The sequence below is a fragment of the Candoia aspera genome, chromosome 1 (assembly GCF_035149785.1).
Source record: "Candoia aspera isolate rCanAsp1 chromosome 1, rCanAsp1.hap2, whole genome shotgun sequence".
Taxonomy (NCBI): Eukaryota; Metazoa; Chordata; class Lepidosauria; order Squamata; family Boidae; genus Candoia; species Candoia aspera.
The window spans coordinates 98,324,765-98,339,458 of NC_086153.1; the positions used below are offsets into that span (position 1 = coordinate 98,324,765).

Genomic DNA, 14,694 nt, shown 5'->3' on the forward strand with positions numbered 1-14,694 from the left:
GTTTTAATTTTAGTGCTTGGAGTAGTTTTTATCAAGATAATGACTGGAGAAGGAGGATTGCATTTCTCCAACTATCTAGATTTTTTTTTTTTTTTAATTTCCTGAAATGCCTGAAAGACACTGAATTAACTCAATCACTGTTGCTCAGTCTATTCTACCTAAGAAATTGCTATGAATATAAAATATGGGAGAACTCTGGTATTACCCTGGGCACCATGGAGGGAAGATAGGATACATATTGTTAATTGCACATCAATAAAGACGGATAGCAAGGAAATGATTTGGTTTACAATTTAAAGCAATGTTATTGAATTTTGCCCCTTTGAACCAATATGCGAACTGAAATGCATTTATATTTTGATATTCACTTTCTTGAATTGTGTGATGCTTTTCTCCAAAGAAAAGTTGTGTATAAGAATGTACTTGTATCTGCTATGGCTATTTAATCTTCACTTGAGCAGGCAGCCTGCCCCCTTAATAATCAAATGTCATACAATATTGATGGAAAAACTCAGTATTTTAGATATAATTGTTTGCATTAAGAACAACTGTGTATGAAACTGCATATGTGACAATGAATACAACGAAAATGCACACACATCTTCAGAGGTTGTTTTTTTTTTTAAAGTTCCAAACAGAGTTGGAATTCAGACAAACTAAATTTAAGAATGGGAAAAGGAGAAATGGAAGGAAGAGTTAAAAATACATCTGCTGAAAATGGTTTGAAAAGATCAGTTTGTGAATTGAAGCAACCCGTGAATATGCCGAATCAACTGAACTTTTTTTTTGATATAGTTAAAAAATTAATATAATCCTTTGAAAATAAAGTTCCGATCCTACTTCGATTGACATAGCAGCTAAAATCCATTTAAACACAGAGCATTGTGTTGAAGTACATATTTTGGCCTGCGTAAAGTATATATGTGCCACGCCTATATTTTGCATGCCAAAAATCCAAGAGTCAGTCCTTGGCCATTACATTGTAAAGAATGACAGAAACCAAGATTAGGAAAGGCTTTGCCTGAGAACTTGAACAGCCATAGCCACAGCCACCTAAAGTTCTAGTTAGGTGTATTATTTTTTTTGAAAAAGGTAACAGTTCCTTCAAGTCAAGCTCAACCTCATAGACATGTTCATATTCCTTGTTATCTTCTGGGATGGATTTTTCAACTACCCAGTCTCACCTACAGCCCCAGTACTTCCTGGTGGTCAAAGCCCAACCTGTTTATCTTCTGAGCCAGAAAAACCAGATCAGCAAGGTGCCTAACACCATATAAAATCCTTCTATACACTCCCACGTTTACATGATCTTAAGAATGCTACCCTTCTAAATCAAGTCATGTTGGAAGGATGCAAAATACCATTAACATCCACTGAATCTGCCTCGAAGAGGTTTCCTGGGGGATCATACACAAAGATTTTCCTTTTTTTAAAAAAAGTGAAGCATACTAAATATTTTGAAGGTAAAGTTCTAATCACATTGTTGGAGGTCCCAGGAAATCAGCATGCCTCATTAGCATGTGGATCAGTTCACTCTAGAATGCAAATTCTCTATGTGCTTCTGGAGGAAGCTATTTGTTGCCCCTCCCACATTCCTCACTTCCTCCTCCTTCACCTCCTGGGAAGAAGCATGCAGCTGCAGCTCTTCCATCTCTCTTGGGCCATGCGGTGGGCCTAGAATTCAGGAAGTTCCCTCTTTCTACATGTAGCCTTCAGCAATGACGTCTGAGGGTAAATTAAGTTTAGGGGACAGAAAGAATAATCAACTTTTCTTCTGAGATGGATGTAACTGGACCAAATAAATCAGTAAGATTTTTTACTTACTTTTGAACCTACTTTGTCTAAGTGTGTAATTCTTTATGCTTGGGTGGGCTAAGAGTGTAAGATCAATAGCCTATATTTCTGTAACGTGTTCCTTAATGCTATTTTAGATAATATTCTTTTTCTGTGCACATCTTTCACTGTGTTAAGCTCTGCTCCATTCAGGGGTCCTAGCTGTCCACTAATGGCTTCACATATGAGGGACAGATATATTTTAAAATAATGATCATTCATCTGTGTGTGTGTGTTTATGCAAGCTTCTATTAACATTAACCCTCTGTCAAAAATAACTGTAGTATACATATAGTGAGAGTGGGTGGACATCCTATTATCTTTCTCTGGTTGATAGCCAATGTATTAGATTTTATAAGCATGTAAATGATTGCACTGGTGCTTATTATTGCTTACTAGACCTATTACAGCCTCCCCATAGGACATACTGACCTCATAGTATCCTGGAGTTTGAGAGGTATCAGCAACAATATTTTCATTAAGTGTTTTGATTATAAACTGTGTGGAGCCCTCTGTTGCAAATGGAATTGTATCTAATCTGCTTCTGAAGATAGCTGTATTAATGGGAGTCTCATTATTCATGAGAACTCTACTTTTAAGCCAGCAGTGTTCACAGCAAACCAAGATGATGCCAAAATGATGCCAGTGATTATCATCACACAAAGGCCTCCACTATATGCTTATGTCCTGATACACACAAGGATGTAACTCACAGCACTTGTGGGATGATGTCACTATGCACATATTGTCATTTACTTCCCCTTTTCCTCCGTATGGATGCCTATACAATTCATAAACTACAAAAAAAATGTGTTTTAACAATCAAAATATGATAAACACAAACTACTAAGAAAGATATAAATGAGTGAAAAGCTGGACTTAGAAGTTTTGGTAGACTGCTGGACCATTATTGGAAACTACAACCCTTGAGGTTGTTAGTCATTTTTTTTACAATGAATGTTCTTTCATACAGAGTATTAATTAATAGGTTCAAGACATTTTTTTACAATGAGGTAGTTATTTGCAATGACACTGAGAATGCCCAATTTCCTAATAAAACAGACTAATTAATAGTATTGCTCTTTTCTTTTTCCTGCTATTTTTCATAGTAGCAAAAGCTTCCTTATTTCTAAAGTTTTATGTGTATTTATTATATACACTCATTCTCAAATCACCCTGGGGAAAGTAACTGCAAGTATGAATTAGTCCTATTATGTTATAATTGCCAATAGTGGTAATCAGTTCTTTTATTTGACTTCCACCAGGCTTTAACTTTCCATATCTTTGCTCTGGTTTTCTTCTCTGGTTTTCATCTCCTTGAAATTCCCATCATTTTTTAAAACTCTGTGCTCAAGACTAAACTTCTCATCTTTCCTTCAAAAACTTTATTCTCCTCATTACGTTCTGTATCCACTGATAATATCAACCTCCACCTATCTATCAAGTGTGAAGTATTAATGTTATTTACAATCTCCTTTCTCCCAAACCTGGTTACATAACATATTTAAGTATCTCTAATCTTGTGGATTCTGTCTAAGGCTTCCTGTGGGATATTTTAGAGAACTGCTTAGATCCTAAATTCCTATTTCTCCCCAAAGGAAAGAAATTGTGGAGAGCTTATTAAAGAAGTTGTACCTGGGGTGCCAATATTGGCCTTTTCAACATGATCGTATTTAAATAGAAAGGAAAATTCATATTGTGTTGTGTTGTACCAAAAGGATCCTTCACACTGGCATCTCCCAAGTGAGTTGTGGGGTTCCTTGCAGTCTAGATGTTGTATCAGTCTAGAGCTTTCAATCAAAAATGATATGGCCACATTGAATAAAAGGAAGAATAGCATGCCTCTATTTTAGCTTGCCCTGAAGTTAGTTAAGCAAGCTCTGGAGACTCTATAGGATGATAAGGCTGAAAATAAAAATTTCAACCAAAAAATTAGCACTATTGGCCAATATTTTCCCCAATAGAAAATGCTCTCATTAGCTGTTGACTAACAAATTTAGAGTCAAGGGAGAAGTTTGAAGATGGTTTGTCTTTTTGTGCTTTAAGCATCCAAAGCAAATGAGATGGGAGAGAGGTGTTATTTAAAGTTAGGTAGTTATCAGATGGTAGAAAGTGTACGAAGTTGTAAAAAGAAATGAATGTGAAATTGTTTCCTAGGAAAACATGTTTCCTGAAAAGTGGTTGAGCCTGTCCTTCAGAAATGTCAGAGCCACTTTGAATTCACTTGGTGTATTCTACTTTCTCAATATGTAGTGTAAATGAATCACATTATTTTGTTTCTGATAAAACTTTACAAACATATAGCATGTAAAATATTTGCAGACACACTGTGTATATACATGGATATGCACTGCTCCTGCCTCTGTTTCCTATTTGGAGACAGGAAGGAAATGCTGAAATCCACATAATGTTTCCTCTTGAAATTTCTTACCTTATCCCCAGAGTTCTTCAGTCACCTGCTTCTACCCAGATCTGTTCCAGACAGGGAAAGTTACCCATTATAATGCAATATCTGAAATCTGAGATATCAGAATGGAATTAGATATTGATATTCAAGAATGTAATTTCAGACCAAACCCAATCCTCTCCTAGTTATGGGAGTGGGGATATGAAGCTTACTGAGCTGCAGTGTTTGAAATGTACAGTTCCTACATTTTGATATCATGCTATACGATGGCCTATACGATGGCCTTCCTGGGGAAAGAGGCTTGTAGCTATGTAGGTAATGCTGCCCACCTGCCCTTTCTCCATACTCCTGTTGGTCAGAAGGTTTGGTCATCAATGGAGGGAGAGAGAAAGGCAGGGAAGATGGGTTTCAGGCTGAGCAGCTCAAGTCCAATTGAAGTTGGACACCTTGCCCAAATACTCAGCACTGCCTATGCCGCCATTGGTCAATTCTATAGAAGAGACTAGCTGACCAGAAGCTCTGAACCTCTGGCATTCATCTCATGCTGGAAGGAGAGTGCTTGGTGCTGGCTACCCACAGTATGGACTTCAGGATTCCTTACAATCTATAACAGTCACTCAGTTTGGGAGCCCCTTTGCTCTCCTCCTGAACTGAAACTGGCCAGTTTTGAAGTCCTCTCATACGGAAGAGGAGGCTTCAAGATGGCCATTTCCTGTGTGGGTTGTGGAATTTCCTGTAGCTCAGACTGGAGCACCTACCTTCAGAGTCCCTTTCCATGAGTAAGGGCACTTTGGTTTAGTCATCCCCTGCATGGATTTTGGGATTCTGTGCAGCCCAGGCTGGTGCTGCCCAGCCTGTAAACCTCTTAGACACAGTGTGGAGGATGCACCTTTCAGCCTTCTCCCACAGTGTTCACTGAAGGAGCTCCTGTCATCCTTCTTTTGTACTGCAAGTTCTGTGAGAGAAAACAGAGGGTCACTGAAGCAAAGCCACCCGGCCACATCATTTCACTCTTGAAAGCGAGCAGACCAGGCAGGCTTCACTAAACAGCTTCAAGGGACTGCTTGGTTCAAAGTCTGTCAAACTGAAGCAATCTGAAATTCATTTCAGGATAAAACTGTACCTGAATGACCTCATCCATGTTCAGCCAGAAGTTACATAATATATTTCATAATGCATATCTCCCTTGAAAACGGAGGTCTTAGATCCCCACTTGAGAATGGGCATGTGGACTGAGCAGGTGTTCAAACTTGTAGAAGATGAAAAATATATTGAGGTATGTTTGTCAGTGTAAATATACTGCAAATTTGTGAAAGAAAAAGTTTCTATGCGAGCCTGTATTAAAATGCCCTAATGCTGCAGGTATACTTTCTTTAGGAGTACATTATCTCAAAACTTCAAAGCTCTGGCTGTCATAAATTCGAGTTATATTACTAATCATTTTTTGTGAGTTCACACCTGTTTTCAAGATGTATGGAAATAAGTAGTAGAAGAGATAAGTTATACCAAAGTATAATAAATAAACAAACAAATAAATATATATATATATATTTCAGAGTGAAGGTGGAAAATAGAGGGTTCACATCCAGAAGAGAACCTAGCAGGTGCAGAGGATATTTATTGCTAAGCTGATTGCCAACGTGTCCCACATGTAATGGGAGGGAAAAAATTTAGTCCGAGTTACTGTACTAGAGCGGACAAAGGTATTGCTAACAAAATGAAATAAGATTTTGCCACTGTTCCTAGAGAAACAATTCTCTTCAGCTTTGGTTATGACTCCAGTGACGTTGCTTGTGCTAACCACCTCCTAGTATGGTTCAGAGTGGTCGTTATAGCAGGAGTATTCATAGTAATCCACAGACTGATGTATGGCCACTTGTGGAAAATGCAGAGGTTTTCCACCTGTGTATTCTACCCGAAATGTGGGCAATAGCACTCCCTTTATTCACAAAATGAAAATCTCATTCACTGAAAAGAACATCATCTGCTCATGTTACTTCGCAATTGCTCTCATGCTGACATTTCTAGAAAGGCTTGGTAATTCGCCACACAAGGTAAAGCAGCTATTAAAGATTTTATGTCTCTGCAACCCAGTAGATGTCCATGAATTAGAAGAGTTCTCTCTATTACATGCATAAAGAAAAGGGGTCTCATGCCACCCGCACCCCCCAGCAATCCGGAGCTATAACTCTGTGAGGCTGGATTGTACTGATTTTTTGTGTTTGTTTAGCCCCGAATACAAATTGATCAGCAAATAATTTAGCACTTTTAACTTCTGTGATTTCATGCTCAGTAATCTAAAACTCCAAAGGGTTTTATTTGTTCTGCCCTCTCTTTTTATTTCTAGGAGGAACTTAATAATATAGGCAAGCAATTCAGAAGAGACTCCAGTTTTCTGAGAGACTGTTCTTTTAAAAAAAAAAGTGGTCTCCAAGTGTACTTCATTATATATTATGTATTATTATGCATATTATTATTATTATTATTATTATTATTATTAATAGTCTTTCATACCTCTCTTGTGTTCAGGATCATATTCCCAACTATTTTTGCCACAGACCCCAGCAATCACATCTGTTCTCCCAGCTGCTGAAGGTAAGTTCAGTTAACTTCTTCAAAGAAGCATTTAAAGATTTTTATAGAGATTCTTGACCAAAGTAGATACCATTACTCAACTTGACATCAGTATACTATCCTGGGTCAGGGCTGGGGATGGAGAGAAACAAAAGTCTAAAGATGTCATCCAGAGCCTAAATCCAAAGTATAGCTCATGGTCAAAGCAATACATAGTAAGCTGCTAAGTCAGTCCAAAGTCAAAGCCAGACCATTCCAAATCCAAGCTGAGATTCCAGAAGACATAGGCAAGAGAGAGTGAAAGTCAGCCTCCAGACAGCAAAAATGTGCACATCAGGGAGGTTAGTCAGGGTTCAAGGTGCAAGGAAGATACTGTTTCCAATAGTTAGCTGCTCTCAGACAAAGAGCTTTATACTTGAAGGTATAGCTACGTGGTCCTTATTCAGCTGGTTTCAGATATGATCTGCCTCAAAACTATCTAAAGGTATTGAGCAATCCCCAAATATACCTTTGCTTTCAAGGCTTTCTCTTGTATACTTGCACACTGACATATCTTCATCTTCTGATATTTGAACTGATACCTACATGGACTAGGTGACTGTACTGATACATCTGGGTCAGAATCCTGGTCAATGTGTTCTGGGTTAGTGGGGATTGATTCTGGTCAGAGTCTTATACTGCAATCTGGCTCATCTGATCCAGAGAGCTTAGTAAGATCACCTGAATCATCTTCCTTATCTAAGAAGTCTTCTTCAGATGAAGCCATAACAACCAGGTTTTAAGCTATGAAACTAGAATTGGACCAATTTTACTCATTGGCATCTAAGATTACTTCTCAATTTGATGAAATGTAAAGGATTCAGGCTTTAGTCAATTAATGCAGTTTTAAAGAGTTGTATCCAATTATGACCTTCCACTTTTAGAATGGGCTGGGAAGCAATGTTTGCCTTTTCCTGTAGTTTTCTTGCTCTACTTCAGAACATAGGGAGCTGAAGGAGAGAAAAAGGACTTGCCTCTTTGTCCCTTCCATTGTCATACATACAGCAGACAGCTCTTTGACAGTTGGGCAAGAACAACATAATAATAGTTTTGTATAACTAGAAAAGAAATTGTGAAGTCCTTCCTTCATATTAGAACATCCTTTGGCAATGTCTCCACTTCGTTTCTGTAATAAATAAATAATTTTTAAAAAATGGAAAACATGCTTATAGAAAAACTAGTATAAAGTGCAGAGTGGCTGTTGTTGTTTTGGTGCTTTTGAATCAGTCTTGACTCCTGGTGACTGCCTGGATTAGTGCCTGCAGTTTCCTTGGCAAGATTTTTCAGAAGTGGTTTGCCATTCCCTGTGTCCTAGGGCTGAGAGAGAGCGACTGGCCCAAAATCACCCAACTGACTTCAAGTACCTCATGTTCTCCCAGTTTCTAGCCTGGTGTCTTAACCACTACAGCAAACTGGTTACCATTTAAGTGTGCCCAGTAGTATAACTATTTAACACATGCTCCAAATATATTTTCATTTCTAGACTTTTTTTCTCTAGACATACCTTCACTTAGATAAAGGGTTGAATGTCTCATTATTTGTATTTCATGCTGCAGGAGTATCAAGAAACAGGGTGCTAGATTAATCAATTAGTTTCCCTTGAAAAAGTTCCAAGGAAGACTTGTTGGAGTTGAGTGTGACACCCAAGGAACCATAAGCACTCAGAGATCTAGCATGTATGATTGAATAGGGCAAGAGTGGAACTGCCATGTAGGAAGCAGGATGAGAAGGTAACGAGAAGCAGATCTGTGCCTGCCTTAATGAGACGATAGCACCTGAAGGTGATAGTTTCTTCCCAAAGTGAGATCTCCTACACTGGCTACAAAAGTTGTATGAGCAGATTTTCACTTGATAGCTTGAAGGACTTCCATTTCCTATAAAATGATTTTATGAGCTGGGGTAGTTAAGAAATTGTTTTGGTTTTTAATGGGATTTTATTGCAATTTTACTGTGTTTTTATTTGAGTTTTTATTGTATATTTATTCTGTGCTGTAAACCGCCCAGAGTCCCTCTGGTCGGAGGAGATGGGCGGTGACAAATTTGATAAATAAATAAATAAAATACTTTCGTGTTGATAAAGAAGCTAGAGCTGAATTCACAATTTAGTCCCAAAAGCCTGGTGTCAGGCAGGATATATTGCTGTCTGTTTTTGATAGATGCATCCCTTCTGCTTATCTGAAAAAAACAACTTAAGAACTGAATGCTGTTGTGCCACCCTATTTGTCATAACGGTAAATATTCATTGTGTTAAGATGTAATTACTGTTTTAAGCTTTAAATGCCCTGATTTAGTTCCTAATTTTCAGAATTATGAGTTACACATTGCTTTTGCTGATCCTCAAGGAATTTTAACCATTATGGAATTGGCTGTGTATATGTTTCATACCAGTGGTGGTATATGTAATCATATGCATAAATTGATGCTTGCAGCTGCAGAAATTGAGAAGCAGATATAGCCCATACACACAGCTGAATCCATAGAAAAGTTTACGGATGCCATTTTTCTCCAATAATTTCAATATCAGGAATTAATGAAATTCATTCAAGGAAAGAAGGGAAGAAAAAAAAAAAAAGACTTGATATAAAGGCATGCTGTGTAAGTCCCTGGCATAGTGGTCAGGCAGGGATCTAAACTTCAGAAAGATTCAGGGAAAACCTGGACAGGTTTCTGGGCATTATTTTTGAATTATGAAAACCTAAATTGTTTCTATACCTCCAACCCGATCTGGCAGGAAGGGCATGCTCCAGGTGCCATTGGCTAGGGAGTGTTGGCTAGCAGGACCCAGAGGGAGAGCCTTTTCTGCCGTGGTGCCCACCATTTGGAAATCATCCCTCCTGAGATTAGATTGGCCCCATCCCTGTTGGCCTTTTGTAAGGCCTTAAAAACATGGCTTTGTGCCCAAGCCTGGGGCCCTGGGCATGGGTTAGAGCCCGTCTCCTGGTTGCGTCGATGATTGGTTAGATTATGCTTGGCTGCAATGTGTTTTATTTTTATTTGTTTCTTATATTGTGTATGGCTTCTAATAGGGATCCATGGGTCAGCCTGATTTTTAATATAGGAGAGAAACAAACAAAAATCAATAGGAAGCCCTAACATTTTGCAGCAATTCTATATCAAGCATGAGTCCAGAATAGAAAAAAAATTGTCTTTACCCTATTTGATGTCTGATGCTGACAATTTGATATCTGTCAAAGTAAGCACAGATGCTCCAAGAAGGACCTCAGTATCGATACCAATGTAGTAAACAGCATGCATGCATGCATGCATGCATGCATAAATAAAAAATGCCGCTAGTGTGAGAAGTACCATCTTTAGTTCCTTTTCTCTGGAACTGCTATGCTTTGTTTCCTTTTTTATACCAAAATTCCATATGATGCTGCTCCAAATCAGTCTATTCCATGCTGCTTCCATGTTTTTTCCAGCTTGACTTGTGGCAATTTTCTTTCAATAAAATACAACTGCAAAGACGCCACATCTACTGTGGTGTATAAGAATGATTCTACCTTTAATTAATTTAGGCTGTCTTTGATTCCTTCTCAGAGTAGCTTGGGGATTACTGATGAATTGCCCATTAACTCTTCAATTTCTATTCCTCTCAGGGAGCACTTTATTTATAGTTTTTCTTCCTATTATATTGCTATTTCATTGCAAAAGAAAATATGGAAAAGGAATGACAGGACCTAGATGCTTAGCCACTTCTTTGGGATGGGGTGCAGAAACATGCTAATCTGTTAACGCATTATGATATAACCTGGGCCCAGAGATAGGGCCAGCATATTTATCTATACTTTGTAGTGTAGTAAGCCTTCATTATTCAGCAAATCAGCTTGCCTGGAAACTTCGTCAAGGTGAAAATTAATCTGATTTCTATTCAAAACGGGATTGTGGAAAGTCAGATAGATGGCATGTAGAAGTCTCTGGAACTTAGTGCTGAAATCTGACCCTAGAAGGACAGTGTCCACCAATAGAAATAGAAAATATATCTAGAACCTATCTTCTGGTGACTTTTTTGTGTGATCTTCAAGAAAGTAAATTGGAGTGGTTCATTTAAAGCTTACCCATAAATCATGTTGCTGTCTTGGTCACCAGCAGGTTCACAATTAAAATAAAATGCCTGGTATACAAACAAAAGCATAGACAATGTGGCTGTAACTGCCGCCAAGCATTTCCACTGCATCCTTGGCCTTTTTATTGTATTTTGCATTTGGAATTCACTGTTCATGAAACAGGGCAGTTCTACTACCTTCTGCATTCCTTAATGTAGGAATTACCAGTGGCCCCATATTGTTAAATGGTACTTAATTATTCTGGCCTGTGAAAGATTTTAAGCTCTTCCTCAAGAGAGCTAAATTCAATGCTCACAGAAGGTCCACAACAGATTTAAATAATTTGAGTGCAAGAATATTAAATGTGCCTTAGCTATCTATTATTCCACCCCAACAGCAAATAAATTATAGGCTGGAAAGGCAATAAACAGCAGAGTAGAGGATTTCAGACACTTAGTGAAGCTATGCTTTCTCTCAGAATGACCTCTCTGCTTCATTATTCTTTAGCTTTCTTAGTCACAAAGGGTTTGATTATATCCAACCATGCAACAAATAACAGGCAAGGTGTTTAAAAACACTAGATTAATTTATAGTAATTACAGTACCTATTTTTAGCTTAGCATTCTTGAGATTAAGTCAAGTAGATGGGTTCCAAAATTTAAAAAAAGTAACTACTCTCAAAATCTCAGACTGATTTTATTTACATTTCCTTGACCTTTGTAGACTGCCTGATTAAATCAGGATGGCACAGCTACGCAGTGCTGAAGAGAAGAATAGAGACTAAACGAAACATTCATTTAAAAAAGGGTGCTTGAAGAGACCTTGTCAGATGAGATGAGCTTAGAGGCACAGCAGGCTTTAGAGAAGTTCTAATATACCTGGAATATCATTTCTATTCTCAGCTGATTTTAATGAATATTAATACTTCGAATACTCAGAAACTGAGAATAGCCAATATATTAACTGTTTTATAAAATGAAATAAAGTAAAATAAAAGGAATTCTGGAAGCACAAGTCTCAATGTTCCTAGGCGCCACCAAGGTGAGGAAGGAAGGCTGAAAGAGAAAATACCCTTAAATAGTATAAATAGAATTGATCTAGCCAAAATGAAATCTAGCATTAATTTTAAAATTATTTTGTGCTGAATTATATCTCAGTAATACAGTATTTGTAGGGCCTGGTATGGATATGAAATAGATATCTAGCTCAAGCTTAATCTGTTTTATATTGCCAATTAACTTCAGGGGGGGGCAAACTTTGCTAATAAACTTCCATAGTATACTTTTAAGCCCACTGGCACTATTTTAAGGAAAATCAAGCTAATATAACATGTCTTTCGCAAAGATGTCTTTTCATAACCATTCTTACCATTTTGATCAGAAGTGACTCAAGCCTCCTGCCCACTCTTTTTGCTTCTATATGTTCTCCTTTTCCCCCAGCATCCCACTATTTTGACAACTGCCCTTTTCGGCCCTTTTCTTACCTTCTCCTTTTGCCGATGACGGATGGGCAGCAAAGATGGATGTTTCTGAATCAGCACTAATGTCACTTACTTACTCCCTGCATCATCTTGGAACTTAAGTGTGAAAATACAAAGCCTGGTAATGTGTATCTCCAGAGAGAGTCTCAGTTGTATAGCAGTATGCCTTGTAACTCAAGTGCTTGGCTATATTTAGAGATTCTCATCACAGTCAGATCAACAGGCAGTTGTTACACTCTAATCTACTTTGAAGGACACTCGGCATAAACCCAGTACTGCTACTCCCCGCCTTCTTTCATCTCTTAAAAACACTTGACATCACAGGTGGAAGACATGAGATGCTGTAGAAGTCATTGAAGACCATTTTAGAGCAATGTGCCTGACCTTTTTAGGCTTAAATTAAACCCTCCTTATTTTTCTCATCACATCTCCCAATCCTTCCCTCCTTCAGAGATAAACCTCAGTGACTTTCAAAAGTTAATTTTTACTTTAGAAAGACATCTTTTTGATTTAGGAAATTTCTAGGACCTTGTTCCATTAATCTAGGGTTAATGGAAAGAAAAAAAAAAGAATATTCTGAAGAAAATCACATTTAAGGAAAACCTTGCTAATAGTTCTTTGTCTCACATAAGATTATGCATTCTGAACTGGAAATGGAAACTCTTGTTAAAGTCTGGATGAAGTCCCATGTCATGGAAATGTGAATGTGCAGACTCAGTTCATCCATTTCTGTTGTGAATTATTGAATATTTTTTGCGTTCATCAAGTTATAGATGGGCAAGCTTGTGTATCCGGTAGACCTACTTTGATCTTTACTACAACCTCAAGATCCACACGCTGGATTCACATGCTTCTTCATACTCAGAATTAAGAAGAAGGGAAATCTCTGACCCCATGCTCAGCCCCAGGATGACATTTTATGAAACACAATTACTTAATTTATTTCAGATATAAATCCACTCCTGGATGCCTGCAAGCTACCTTTGCTTCTTCAGCCTAACTGGTAACTTTGCTTTACTGTAACTTAGGAAATACAAAATCTGTGCTCAGAGTTATATAATGTATCTTAGAACTGAGTGAATAGAATGACATATAAATTATGGTCTATCACCTGAAAAAAAGCCCTATTCAATTCATTTACTTTTGAGAGAGCATGCATTAATAGCAGCACACATTTTCTTTTTACAATTCCATGTTCCCATTGAATACTGGATGCCCTTGTCCCATAGTGTCATAACTTATGTTTCCAGTTGCTTTTCAACTTTCATATATTAGGGCCCACTTCATACAGTTTCTCAGTTTGCTCTATGAGGCTTGGAATTAATTTATGGAATGGAATGAATTTAAGACTAAAATGATGTTAGTAGGAATATCTATAATTCAGATTATCTGATAATCAAAAAGGATTCTTACCTGGAACTTAATTGAGGAAAAACAAGTGTTTCCCATTAAACATCAGAGAAATTTTTGTTATGTATTAACATTGTCACAGTTTTCTCTGTGATTATTTTTCTTCTGACAATTGTCTTAGTTTCCAGATGTGTCTGTATGTTGCATGAGCTGAGTGCACATATTTGCACATCAGGGGATTTATGCATGCACCCCCAAAACAGAGTACACCTTTGGTCCACCTTTGCCCAGGAAATACAGGGTGTTGCAGCCCCAGATGTGCCTACAGAGTGCAGGAGAAGGAAGGCTACTAGTGTTTAAATCAGTGTTTCTCAACCTTGGCAACTTTATGTGGACTTCAACTCCCAGAATCCCCCAGCCAGCCATCCACATATCTTAAAGTTGCTAAGGTTGAAAAACACTGGTCTAATAGTATGTATGGTGCACCTGTTAGAGTTGAAAGCAAAGGCCTTAGTTCAGTTTTCTGGCATTTTCTGAACAAATGTTACTGTCTAGACCTTTCTAGTAAATGTGTGTGAAACCAAATGCAACAAAGTTTCTAGTTCTTGGGGATTTTTACACTTGGGTAGACCCTTTGTGTACACAGAATATATCTGACCTATTGAAATATGTGCTGGATTGGAATGATAAATCTGAGTTGGTTCACGGTTGTGAAGTGTAAAGAAAAATGGTATAAATTTTAATATAAAAGAAACTACTCATGGCTGAACAATTTAACAGATATTTCATTGCACCGTGGATATCCCAATATTGGCATACAGGCAGAATCAATTTGTTTTAGTGCCTCTTTGTAAATCTCTTTTCTCCCATAGCACATGGATGATGCTTATATTTATGGAACCAATATGCAGAAAGTCTATAGGGTTTACAGCTTTTAAGAAAATATCTGCTTTGTAATACTCTCA

The 14,694-nt window shown here is 37.7% G+C and overlaps 1 protein-coding gene across 1 annotated transcript in view; it reads left to right on the forward strand.

The window, feature by feature from the left end:
- The window catches only part of TRDN (triadin), a 207,467-nt gene that overhangs the window by 98,522 nt on the left and 94,251 nt on the right, over positions 1-14,694 (forward strand). Inside the window, exon 14 of the mRNA XM_063295963.1 lies at positions 6,770-6,835. Within this exon, the coding sequence (XP_063152033.1) occupies positions 6,770-6,835 (66 nt within the window). The remainder of the gene's footprint in view (positions 1-6,769; positions 6,836-14,694) is intronic.